The sequence below is a fragment of the Vitis vinifera genome, chromosome 16 (genome assembly GCF_030704535.1).
Source record: "Vitis vinifera cultivar Pinot Noir 40024 chromosome 16, ASM3070453v1".
Classification (NCBI taxonomy): Eukaryota; Viridiplantae; Streptophyta; class Magnoliopsida; order Vitales; family Vitaceae; genus Vitis; species Vitis vinifera.
In genome coordinates this window covers 7,039,495-7,052,266 of record NC_081820.1, presented here as the reverse complement: position 1 = coordinate 7,052,266, position 12,772 = coordinate 7,039,495, and the positions used below count along the sequence as shown (strand labels likewise).

At 37.9% G+C, this 12,772-nt stretch overlaps 1 protein-coding gene across 1 annotated transcript in view; it reads right to left on the bottom strand.

Annotated features, from left to right (window-relative positions):
• The window catches only part of LOC100256070 (uncharacterized protein At3g06530), an 81,020-nt gene that overhangs the window by 46,336 nt on the left and 21,912 nt on the right, over positions 1 to 12,772 (bottom strand). The window contains exon 13 of the mRNA XM_010663957.3: positions 1,789 to 1,957. Coding sequence (XP_010662259.1) covers positions 1,789 to 1,957 — 169 coding nt within the window. The remainder of the gene's footprint in view (positions 1 to 1,788; positions 1,958 to 12,772) is intronic.

Genomic DNA, 12,772 nt, shown 5'->3' with positions numbered 1-12,772 from the left:
GCTAACTGATCTACAACCTGGTTAGCTGAACAAGGAATCCAAGAGAAAGAATTTGTTTTAATTTTGCTTATGTAAATCATTTGTCTAATTAGGTTTTTAAAATTTTAGTACTAGATTATTCGCATCCCTCTTTCCAATAACAACTACTGGCCCTTCCAGAATCATGGACCACATTCACCAACTACAAGAATGGTATTACATATCTCTCTGTTGTGGGGAAAAATTACTACAAGACAGGAAATATTATCACCTCAGCATCCTGGAGTCTCTTACAAAAGAATGCCTGCAATGAATTTATAGATTGCTGATACACAACAATTTCTCAACAAAAAGGATTTTTTTTATATTAAGGATCAATGTAATGAGAGTAAAATCAGTAATCTACCTTATCCCAGAAGAATATCCTTCTGAAACCTCAACAGCACCTTAGCAATCTAGGAAGCGCACAATGGACAATCCAACTGGCACCTCCATTCCCCCCAAATCCAGCTTAGGTGCTGCTTAACCACTTCCAAGGGGGAACATAAGGTTCTTTTTTTCTTTTTCCTTTGCCAACCAGCTAGATTGTGGTTGTCACCTTCCTCTTTCAAACATTCGAAAGGAATTTGCCTTTTCCCCCTCCCAAAAATAACATATTCTTCAGCCTAGCCTTGTGTCCAACCTAAAGCCTTTTTTGCCCTCTTCAAAGGGACCATGCCCTTCAAGCATATCTCGATATCTCCATAAGTGCCTTAAGCTTCTCTTCCTTAATTCGAAAGTCATGTTTGGTAACTGTCTTCGAATATAGTTCTAAAAAACAAATTTTGAAAACTGATATTTGATGTTTTGTAAAACAAAAGTTTGTTCGGGACCTTGAAATGTTTTTAACCTGTTTTTAATGTTTTTAAATTTTTCTAAAAATAATTTCTATACCTAGTGCTTAATTTTTAATTATTCTACATGTTTTTATAATTATATTTTAAAATAGCACTCTGAAAACAACTAAAAATGTTTTCTGAAAACACCTTTTTCTCTATTTTTAAAAACAGAAAACAGAATTTCTGATCATCTAACGTGTTTTCCTTTCTTTTTTCAGGAAAACAGAAAATTGTTCAAGAAATTAATTGTCAAAAAGGGCCCAAGTCTCCTTGTTTCAAAATTTAACCTCGGAATTTACTCACTGACATCTCTTTGCAAATTTACTCCTTTCTCCAACATCACTTAGGCTTTAACTCCAAAACAACTTCTAAGAGAATCTGAAAGAAGAGCATGAGAATCTTACATCTCTTCGCAAATTTACTTCTTTCTCCAACATCACATAGGCTTTCACTCCAAAACAACTTCTAAGAGAATCTGAACAAAGAGCATGAGAGCCTCATATTTTTAAATCTAAAAGCAACCAGTCCCCCCAAGAAAATGGAAAGTTTTGTTTAAGCCCTAAGTTGTGAAATGGGTTGGTTTCATGCTAATAAAAAAAAAACCGCATTGACAAAACATTTTAATCATTTCCTTAATTCCACATTTGAACAAAAAATATACCAGAGAAACTTGTTCTGCAAAATCATTCTTGCAATAAATGTAAACTTAACTCTAAATCAGGAACAGTCAACCATAATAACATGAACATAAATCAAAAATGCTGTCATCCACTATACTTCATGGTTCCAATAATATAAAAAGATCCTGAAGTATAAAATAAACCGGGAACAGAAAGAAAAATAAGAAAAGACAAATGACTAAAATACATGAGTTCTACACATGTTTCCATTTTTATTAGGTTGTTAGGGATTCATATCAAAGCATACTTACTAGACAGTAAGATGCCAATGCATCTTTGAAGCACAGTCTGCAATGCATCAAGAAAATATGAAGCACTAATCATTTCAGACAACCCCTCCAGAGATAAAGCAGCCTGAATAACACTCAGATCCTCATCATGTAGCCGGCGCAGTATTGCATCTTGAATAGTTACAAGCCTCTAAGAAGATAAAAAACAAAAAATATATATAAAAAATAAATAAAAAACACATTAGAGCCAAGGATAAAGAGACCTTGGGATAACACAACATCATCCAAAAATCACATCTGAGTTTATTCTAAACTTACAAGTTCTGATTTGGAAATAAAGAATTTATTTTTTAATTTTACATCCAATATTTGGAGTCAATAGATAAACAAACAAACCCAAAGCTTTTGAAAGCACATAAAGGTTTGTCCCCCAAAGAAAGACATAGGTCATATCTATAAAGAAAGAAAGCAGAAGGTCCACACACCCACAAATAAATAAAAGAAGTAAATATATTGAGTGGATAGATAACCCAAAGGAGCCCACCCACCTACACACAAGCACATAGGTAAATATTTGTTGTTGACAAACAACCTAGGAGAACCCAAAGGTTTTGGGGACATCCAAAGCAGATAGATACCCCGAACCTTCCAAGTGAAGTCTTTCTATAGTTTGATGTGCACAAGGGATTTTTATCTTTTCCTTGATAGAGAGGTGTGGGGTTCATTTGACCCTTTGAGTGCTTGTTTCTTTACTTGAGAAGCAACATGGGAGAAAATTTTAACAATTTACCAAATAATAAGGGGATGGCCTTTGATCAATAGATGTAGTCTTTACAAAGCTTCCAAAATAACCTATTCCACAAGCTTGAGTTGATTGGAGAGTAAAGAAAAAGATTAATAGGTCTCACACTATCCAAGCAAATGGCCATACCAGTTAGAACAAAAGCCCTTTTAAGGCCTCAGACTTGCAACAAGTCATTTTTTTATTTTTTTTTTTTGATAGGAAACAACAAAGAAATATATTGATAGAAATAAGAAGTACAAAAGAAGGATGAAGAATCCTCCCACCAAAGAAAACTAAACAACAAGAATACAAAAACAAGAAGCTAAAAGGTAAAACAACAAACAATCTCTCTTAGCTAGACCATCCCATTGGAGCTACACACTACTAGCCAATCTAATTGTAACACATTAAGGGGAATGCCCTTAAAAACCATGGAGCAAAAATCCCAAAGATAAGCAAGGAAGTGAATGGAATCTCATAGATTCTCTGCATTCCTAGCTTTATCCTCAAAAATCCTAACATTTCTTTCCCGCCACACAGCCCAAATTAAAGCAATGCACGCAGTATGCCACAAAACTATGCCTGGATTTTCCAAAACCTTTATAATTGATAGAAATCATGTCGAAAATGCTTCTCGAGGGAACCCACTCCATCTTGGCTAACTTAAATAATTTGTGTCACAACCCTATCGTCAAAGAACAATGTACGAAAAGATGATTTGTTGATTCTCTATGTTTCATACACAACTTACAAATGTCAGGACTAAGAGCTTTGTAGGGTCTTCTTAATTGTAGCAAGTCATTAGTATTTACCTTCTTGTGTGCCACTAACTAGACAAAGGACTTGACTTTAAAAGAGACTTGAGAATTCCATACAAAATTAGTTGGGAATACTAGAGATAAATCGGAAAGGTGGGACAAGGCTAGAAAAAAACTTGACTATAAATAACCCTAAAGAAGATGAAGACCAGGATCTCGCATCTAAGACCGATGGGGATAAACGCAAACAATCAAGTGAACACATGAGGCTTTCTAAATCTTCTATCTCAGAATCGGAAAGGTTACGACGGAAATTAAAGTTCCAAGAGAAGGGGCGAGCAAACCCGAGAATAAAAGATATGGGAATATTTTTATCAGTGACTATTCTAAATAGTCTTGGATATTGGAAACCCAAAGGTTGGTCCCCCCACCACAAGTCTTCCCAAAAGCGAATTCTTTTCCCATCTCCTACCCCAAACCGAGTATACTCGGAAAAATCCTGAAAGACTTGTGCAATAGCCCTCCAAGGACAACGATGCAACCATAAATGCTTAAAATGACCTGATGCCACAGAGATGAACTCTCCCTAGGATACCTCCACAACCATTTCCCTAAAAAAGCGAGATTCCTTAGAGAAATCTTCCCAATCCCCCCTTTGCCTTCAATTTACACACTACATCTCAGCTAATAAGATGATCTCTTTTACATTCCCCAACCCCTGACCAAAGGAAATCCCTTAGCAATCTCTCAATTTTTGCAACCACTGAAGCGGGAATCTTGAACAAGGAAAGAAAGTAGCTAGGAATGTGGGAAAGGCATGAGTGGATAAGAGTTATCCTACCTCCAAAAGATAAATAAGTCTTTTGCCACTCATCTAATCTCCTTGAGATTCTCTCAATCATTGGATCCCAAAAGCCACAAGCCTTTGGATTCCCTCCTTCCAATGCTTCTCGACAGGGCAGTGACAATGACCACTTCTTGATCATCCATTACACTCAAAAACCTCCACTGTCCCTTTGCTTCCTCCTCCGTCTCACAAGAAGCAGGCACGCATAACACAATACTCCTATTCCCAGCCACAGGCATGGTCATTTGGTGTCCATGGTGGAGCTGGGTAAGCTCATCCTCCACCAATATGCCCACCAACTCTCCATCACTATTCTGCTAACCAATGGTCCCTTCAAAACCCCAGCCACCACCTCCTACATTCACACTATCTCCCAAACCCACCCCTCCATTGCTTTCCACACCTTCCCTTACAGCTCCGTTGACAGTACTTCTCCTGCTCGAAGCCACGTTGCCCTCTTTTGCGACCTCCTGTGCCTCTGCGCTACCGATGTCTTTCACTATGTCAAGTACCTCCCCAATTCCTCTAAGCCTCGCGCCATCATTGTCGATTACTTCTGCGGTTCAACTCTTCTGGTGGCGCGTGAGTTTGGCATCCCAATTTTTTTATTTATTCGACCCAGGTAGAGTATAGGTCAATCAAAAGCCTTACAATCAAGCATCAAGGCCAACCTAGAGAGATGATCTTGATCAAGGTTGATGCCAAAAAGGTTACTCTTGTTAAGATTGACCTTAAGCCCATAAATTTGCCCAAATACTAACAATAAACTCTTATGAGTTTGCAGTTCTTCAAACCCTGAGGGGTAGCTCAATTGGTCCAGCTTTGGGTTTGCTCCCCAATGGTCACCAGTTCGAGTCTCCTCAAGACCACTGGAGGTTTACCCGGCCGTTAACTTTAGGGCCCCGTGGGATTGGTCGAGGTGCGCGTAAGCTGGCCTGGACATCCACGGTTATCAAAAAAAAAAAAAAAAGTTTGCAGTTCTTCCGCACTTAAGTTAGAAAAGAAGATGGTATCATCTGCGAATTGCAGATGGGACACCCTTGTTCTATTCCTACCTACTCTGAAGCCCTCCAACAAACTTCTTTCCTTTGCTCTCAACAACATCCTACTCAACACATCGGCAACGATAGTAAACAGAAAAGGGGATAGAGGATCACCTTGTCTTAATCCTCTAGTTGCCTTGACCCACCCTTTAGCGTTTCCATTCACTAAAATTGCATAAGAGACCAAAGACAAACAACCTCTCATCCAGGTCCTCCATCTAGGACTAAACCCCTTCTTCTCCAACACATGATCCAAAAAATCCCAATTTTGAAGATAACTCCTTCCTTCCCTGATCGTCTTTTCTCATCCACTATCTCATTAGCTATAAGAATTGCGTCCAAAATTTGTCTCCCTTGAACAAAAGCACCTTGAGTAGAATGGATAGTTTCATGTAGTACACCTCTTAATCACCTTGATAGAACTTTGGCTATTATCTTGTAGAGACAAGTGATCAAGCTAATAGGTCTAAAGTCTGAATTTTTTTTTGTCTGGATTTTTTTGGCAAAAGAACAATGAAGGTGGCATTGGTACTTTGATTAATAATCTCACTTCTGTGAAACTCTGCGAACACCCTCACTAAGTCCTCTTTTATCACATCCCAACAATCTTGAAACACTGCAATGGTAAAACCATCAGGCCCCGGCGTCTTATCCCTATCTAACTGAAAAATGGCTTTAGAAATCTCTTCTTCAGTAAAAGGGGAATCCAACCTAGAAGCACTCTCTTCTAAGATAGGGGACCAATCTAAGCCTTCTACTTTCCAAGATTCTCCCGGAGGACTCGAGTAGAGCTTTTCATAATAAAGTAATATCTCCTCTGTGATGCTCTTAGTATTATTCAATACTAAACCTCTTTCATTCTCCAAAAACTTGATGAATTTCCTATTTCGTCTACCATTAGCCACTTTGTGAAAAAACTTTGAATTGCAATCCCCTTCTTTAACCCATTTCACCCTAGCTTTTTGTGTCCAATGAACTTCTTCCCTCAAAATTAATTCCTCCAGCTCCCCTTTTCTTAAAGCTCTTTGAGCTGAAAGTTCAGGAGAAAGAACCTCTTCTTGCTCAGCAGCATCAATGTTAGCTATTTCACTTAGGATGCTTTTTTTCCTCTCCTTTAGCACTCTAAAAGAATCCTTATTCCATTCTTTCAATTTGGCCTTAACATATTGTAACTTCCTCATAAACTTATGCCTTCCCAACCATTTCCCTAAAAACCTCTCCACCAACTACTGAAGCAATCTTTGAAACTAGGATGTTGTAGCCACATATTCTCAAACCTAAAAGAAGTTAGACCCCACTTGAAAGAATTGGTATCCAAACTATCAGTCAATGGTTCGATGTCCATCTAGGAAGAACTTCTTGAAGGCTATAAGGGAAGAAGTACTCCCACTCATTTGAGTAAAGAAACCAATCCAATCTCTTAAACACAGGTGACTCTTGCATGTTTGACCATGTGAATGAGGCGTTCCATAAAGGAGGGTCGACTAATTCACAATCCCTTATAAATCCATCAAAGTCCCTCATGCTAGAAGTTAAACTAGAGCCTCCCAATTTTTCAGAAATTCTCCTTATAACATTAAAATCACCGTCCACGCACCATAAAGGAAAAAAGAGGCCAAAAATGTCTAAGAGCTCCACCCAAAAACCTTCCTAAGGAACTATTTGGATCATAAACTGAGGACAGCCACAGGGATCCACATCCGTCCAACAAAAACTTGACTAAGACAGAAAAGGAGCCTATTACCACCTCCTCACTGCAAAGTTTCTTTGAGTCCCAAATAATCAAAATCCCTCCTGAAGCCCCACACACCGGAAGAGCAGCCCACTCCTTATTCCTAACCGACCAGACACTACCAACAAACCTTCTGTCACACACGTCCCTTTTTGTTTCCCGAAACATCACAACATCCGGATTCTCAAGCCGCAAAAAATCTTTAACCACCCTTCGTTTTTTCCTAGATCCCAAACCCTTAGTATTCCAACTGATGATTTTCATGGATAAACCTCTCTAAAACCCTAAACCTTCTTACCAGTTCCAACAAATCTCAAATACTTGTGGAGAACCTATTCTTCCGCCTAGAATACACCTTAATATCCAGAGAACTTACTTGCAACAAGTCATTGATATTTACCTTTTTATTGCCCCATAGCCATGCAAAAGGCTTGAATTTAACCAAAGCTTTTGGACCTCCAAACAAAACTAGGCAAAGGGAATGGCACTAGGCGATCAACCTTCGGGCAAGGAAAATTTTCAAGAATAACAAGCCATTGGAATCCAAGGACCACACCCTCTCATCAAGAGCAAAGGGACCAAACAAATAAGATTAAAATAAGCATAAAAGTGGTTACATCATTCATTACTTGGTCTAACAAATTACAAGATAATGAAGATTACAAGATTAATTTGAAGAGGATTTGTTGGGAGAAGACAAATAAGATAGTCTCAAGCCTTTCAAATAAGGTAGAGATTAGGAAATTGTAATCAAAAAAGGTGATCACCTCACCACAAATCCTTTTAGAATAAAACATCAAGCCATTATCAACCAAATAAAATTTAAGAAAACACTGGCGATAGTATGACACAAACTAAGCATCCATGCTCTAAGTGGTTTATGTACTAGTACACTAGGTACGGTGGATGTACAACCCATACCATAGTCGTGAACCAGTAAGTGTTTTTTGGCGTTTTAAAGTCGCTTTTATCTAGGGACAATTGATGGTTACTCCAACTTGACTCAAGGTAACGATTCTTAATATAGTTTATTCCACGAGGATAAATGATAAATGGAGGATTTGCTGCTTTAAGGCCTATGAATCCCTCCCTCATTCTTATTTTCCTCGTCTTATCTTCATTCTCTATTTTCATATCAAGTTCTTCTCTTTCAACACTGACTCTTAATCCCTTGCCCTCATCTACATAGATATCTCTCATCACCTTTTTCTGGGAAACCCTTAACCTAAAGAGCACGTTTCATTCACAAGTATCTCAACTAAGAAATGGGTATCCTATTTCCAAAGCACACGATTACCATGCTTAGGTTGCAAATAGCTTTGGAAATTTTGATTTTCTTGGATATGGTATTCCCTCAAATTTGTCAACCTTTTACCCATTCAAGGCTTGGCATTTTTAACTGTCATTTCTAAGGAAGGACAATAAAAGGAATGTGAACAATCAATTTTTATTTCATTCTTCATTGACAAATAAATATAATTTTTGTAAGTATTATTTGAAGGATTGTTGTGTAAATAGGAATTAACTCCCAAGAAATTCTTCAAACAATCACTAGAATGGGAATAAAAATTAACGGGAATTTGAAATTCCCAGAATTAACCAAGCATTTCACTTACATTTTAAGGATTCATTTCTGGAAGTAGGACTTTCATTCTCAAGTCTAGATGCCAAAACCAAACGCACCCAAAGGCTTTCATATATATATATAGTGAGAGAGAGAGAGAGAGAGAGAGAAAGAGAGAGATACAAGTGAAGATGAGAAATGCTTCTTAAATTTACAAAATATGATAAATAACAGAGGTGGAGAAACCTTCTATACTACACATCAAAGACAATACAAAGAGAAGCAGCTCAACATTCCTTTGGGGTTTGTACAACTCCTACAAAAAGGTCCCAAAGCATCGTTCCTCTCTTTGTTATTTTGATTCTTTTGATCTACACATCGAATTTCAATCAAGTTGAATAACATTAAGAGAAATGCTTTTGAAAATTGTAATAGTAGAGGCCTAAGAAACCGGAATAGAAATAAATTAGGTCTCATAGCATCTCTAAATTAGGTTGCATAGAGGCCTGAGGTAAGGGGACCCATTATCACCTTATATGTTTGTGTTGATTATGAAAGCTTTAAGTGGTTTAATTACTAAGGCTGAAGAGGGAGGCTTCATTACGGGATTCAAAGTAGCGAGGAGAGGTGGAGAAGGGGTTCATGTCTCACTTATTGCTTGCAAATGACACTCTTCTCTTTTGTGAGAATAATGAGGTTCAGCTGAAGCTTTGGAAGTGGATTGTGACTTGCTTTAAATTGCTGTCGGGTCTGAAAAATAAACTTGCAAAAGAATGAAATAATTCCAATGGGGGGCATGGAGGAGGCGGAAAGAGCAGCTGCTCTATTTGGCTGTAAAGTAGGGAACTCCCTACTTCTTATCTAGGCTTACCCCGTGGAGCCCCTCATAAGTCATGTGGAGTTTGTGATGTAATAGAGGAGAGATTCAAGAGGAAATTTGTTGCTTGGAAGAAACAATACTTGTCAAAAGGAGGAAGACTAACCCTTATTAAGTGCACTCTTTCAAACCTCCCGATCTACTTTATGTTGCTTTTTGCAATGCCAAGGAAAGTAAGAATCAAATTAGAAAGAATTCAAAGGAAGTTTTTGTGGGGTGATATAGAGGAAAGGAGGAAGATACACTTAGTAAGTTGGTTGGTTATTTGTAAAGATAAGAAGCATGGAAGGTTGGGGTTAAGGCACTTGGAGGAGCTCAATCAAGCTTTGTTAGGCAAATGGTTGTGGCGATTTTCCCTTGAGAAGGAAAGCTTTCGAGGGAAAGTCATTAGAGGAAAATTTGGGGAGGTGGAGGGGGGTTGGACCACCAAAGAGGTGAGGGATTCTTTCAGGCTGAACCTATGGAAAGATATTAGAAAAGGGTGGGAAGAGTTCATTCTTAGAACTAGTATCCGTATTGGAAATGGTAGACACACGAGTTTTTGGTAGGATAATTGGGTTGGGGATTTAAGTTGAAGGATGTTTTTCCTTCTCCATTCAGGAATGCAGCCCACAAATTTGCCATAGTGGCAAACCTTTAGGGGAGGCAAGGGGATGGAGGCGGTTGTTGGGAGGTGCATTTTAGAAGATCTTTCCAAAATTTGGAATTGGAGGAGGCGGCTCGTTTTTCAGAACGTATTTCTGCACTAAAGGTTCATAAGGGGAGGATTGTTTAATTTGGAAGAATGAGGAAAGGGGAAAGTTTAGTGTCAAATCATATTATAAGTTGTTAAGGGATGAAAGCAATATTTTATTCCCTACCAATGAGATCTGGGGTTCGTGTGCTCCTCTTAGAAGTCGTTTTCTTGCTTGAGAAGCAGTTTGGAGAAAAATCTTAATAATACACATTAATGAAGAGGGAATGGTCCATGGCCAATAGGTGCAGCCTTTGCAAAGAAAGTGAGGAGTTGACTAACCATATTTTGATTCATTGCGACAAGACAAAAATGCTTTGGACTGTGCTGTTAACTTCTTTCAAACTGGTTTGGGTGTTTCTAGATTCAGTGAGAAATCTTATTCTAGAATGGAAAGTTAAGGTGCTGAGGAAGAAGAAAAGAGTGGTGTGGAGATTGGCTCCGATTTGTCTTTTTGGTGTATTTGGGGAGCACAAAATCGAAGAACTTTCCAGGAGAGAGATGTCAAACCAAAGTTTAAGGAAGCTTTTTACCCGTTCACTTTTAGAGTGGTCTCAGCAGATTCTGTGGTTAGACAATCCCTTTCTTTTTGAATTTTTAGGTGTCTTTAATGGAAACTAGCCTCCCTTTTGTAGGTTTCGTAGGTTCTATTTCTCTTTTCTGCAACTTGGTTGGGCTTTGTTTGTATACTACCTGTATACATAGGGTACGCCCCCTGTTTTTAGGAGTTTATTAATTCAATCTGCCTTTGTCTATCAAAAAAAAAGGATCTTTGCATTTCTTTCTTTCCATTCTATCCAAATCAGCATAAGACAAACGATTTGTCATAGAATTTAGCTCTAATAGGATTTCCCAAGCCCCTAAAAGAAATGGGCATCATGTCACTAATACTTCCAGGAGGAACCCAATCCAATTTGACTAGTCTAAATAGCTTGTATCATAATTCCAAAGTCATCAACCGACATAAAAAAAGATTTTTTTTTATTTTTTTTTTTGATAGGCAAAAGAGAACATATATTAAAAGCACCTAAAGGGAGGCATAGCACAATACACACGAAGTATATGAAAAAAAAAAGCCCAATATAAGCGTGAAGGTTAAAAAACAAAAAACCACTCTCCTTACTTAAGCTCAACCAATCTATAAAATCTAACATAAAAGAAGTTGTGTGGTCCTCTATATACGCCTTAGTCCAATTCACAAAAGTATACAAAAAATCAAACTTGATTGCTTAGTCCAATTGCTCATCATTATTAAAAGCTCCTCTATTCCTTTCTCTCCAAAGCGTGCACATCAAGCACAAGGGAGTGACTCTCCACGCTTTTTTGCAATCATTCCCCATGAATGATTAGTCGATCAAGCACAAGGGAGTGACTAAAAGGCTTTAAAAGGTCTTCTCACCTACAACAAGTCATTTGTGCTCACCCACTTATTGATCAACAAAGCAAATGTCTTGACCTTTGATGAGGCTTTTGATTTCCATATAAATTTTGCTAGAGAAAAAAATTGGAGTTAATTGATTGGATAAGGCCAACAAAAGTGATTTAACTATAAATAAGCTTGAAGATGATATTGACCAAATTTGCACATCTCAAGAAGATAGGTTAACACAAGTGAGAATGGATAAGAGACTCTTAGGATTCTCTACCTCCAAGTCAATGAGGTTTGGTTGAAAGTTAAAGTTCCAAGCAAAAAAAGGAAGTGAAGCTAACAATACATGATACAAGAGAGTTTCGTTTTTTTTTTTCCTTTTTTCTGTTTTGATAGGCAACCAAGAATATATTAAAGACATCAAACAAAAAGAGGGGGCACACCCCAAGGACACAAGAGGTATACAAAGGGAGCCAAAAAAAGCATGAACACCTCAAAAGAGCAAACAAAACACCTTCTCACTAGCACACATCCAGTCAATAAAATCTAACAAGGAACCAAGACCCTCTTGAATATGTTGGTGAGTCCAGTGGAAAAGGGTACAAACAAGAGAGTCCTTTGGCACTTCATTTGAGCATTTCTAATCGACACACCACTATAAAGATTAAGAAATTGAGAACCCAAACAAATCTTCCCAATGACTAAAAAAATCTTGGAAAAAATAAGCAAAGGTCTTCTAAGGGCAACGATGTGACTACCTAACTAAAATATCAGCATCCTAAGCATTAGGGTGTGTCCTATGAATGTTTGATATAACCTTATGCCAAAGAGTTGTACTTCCCCTAGGAAACCTCCAAAGTTACTTTCCTAAGAGGACCCTATTCCTCAAAGATATCCTCCCAAAGCCCCACCCACCGTCCTCATTTCACATGCACACTCTGTTTGGACTTATAAGATGGTGTCTTTTTCCCTCCCCAAATCCTAACCAAAGAATCCCTTTGCATTGAAATTGTTAGAAGAATAAGCTAAGAAATTAGCAATTATTTTTCTTCATATATAGCTGATTTCTCCTACCATATTTTTCCTTTCTTGTAACAGTTGACCCTTTTCTTTCCTTTTTTTTTTAATAAGTAAGAAAAGTATTGTATTGCAAAGAGGCACTAAAAAAGCGACTCAAGATGTACAAAATAGAAAAGGAAATACTCACCCCCCTTACAAGTAAAACAAAAAACTGTCCATAAAGATGTACAAAAAAATATCCCCTCCCTTAACGGGAACCCACTCAATCAATGAACTTA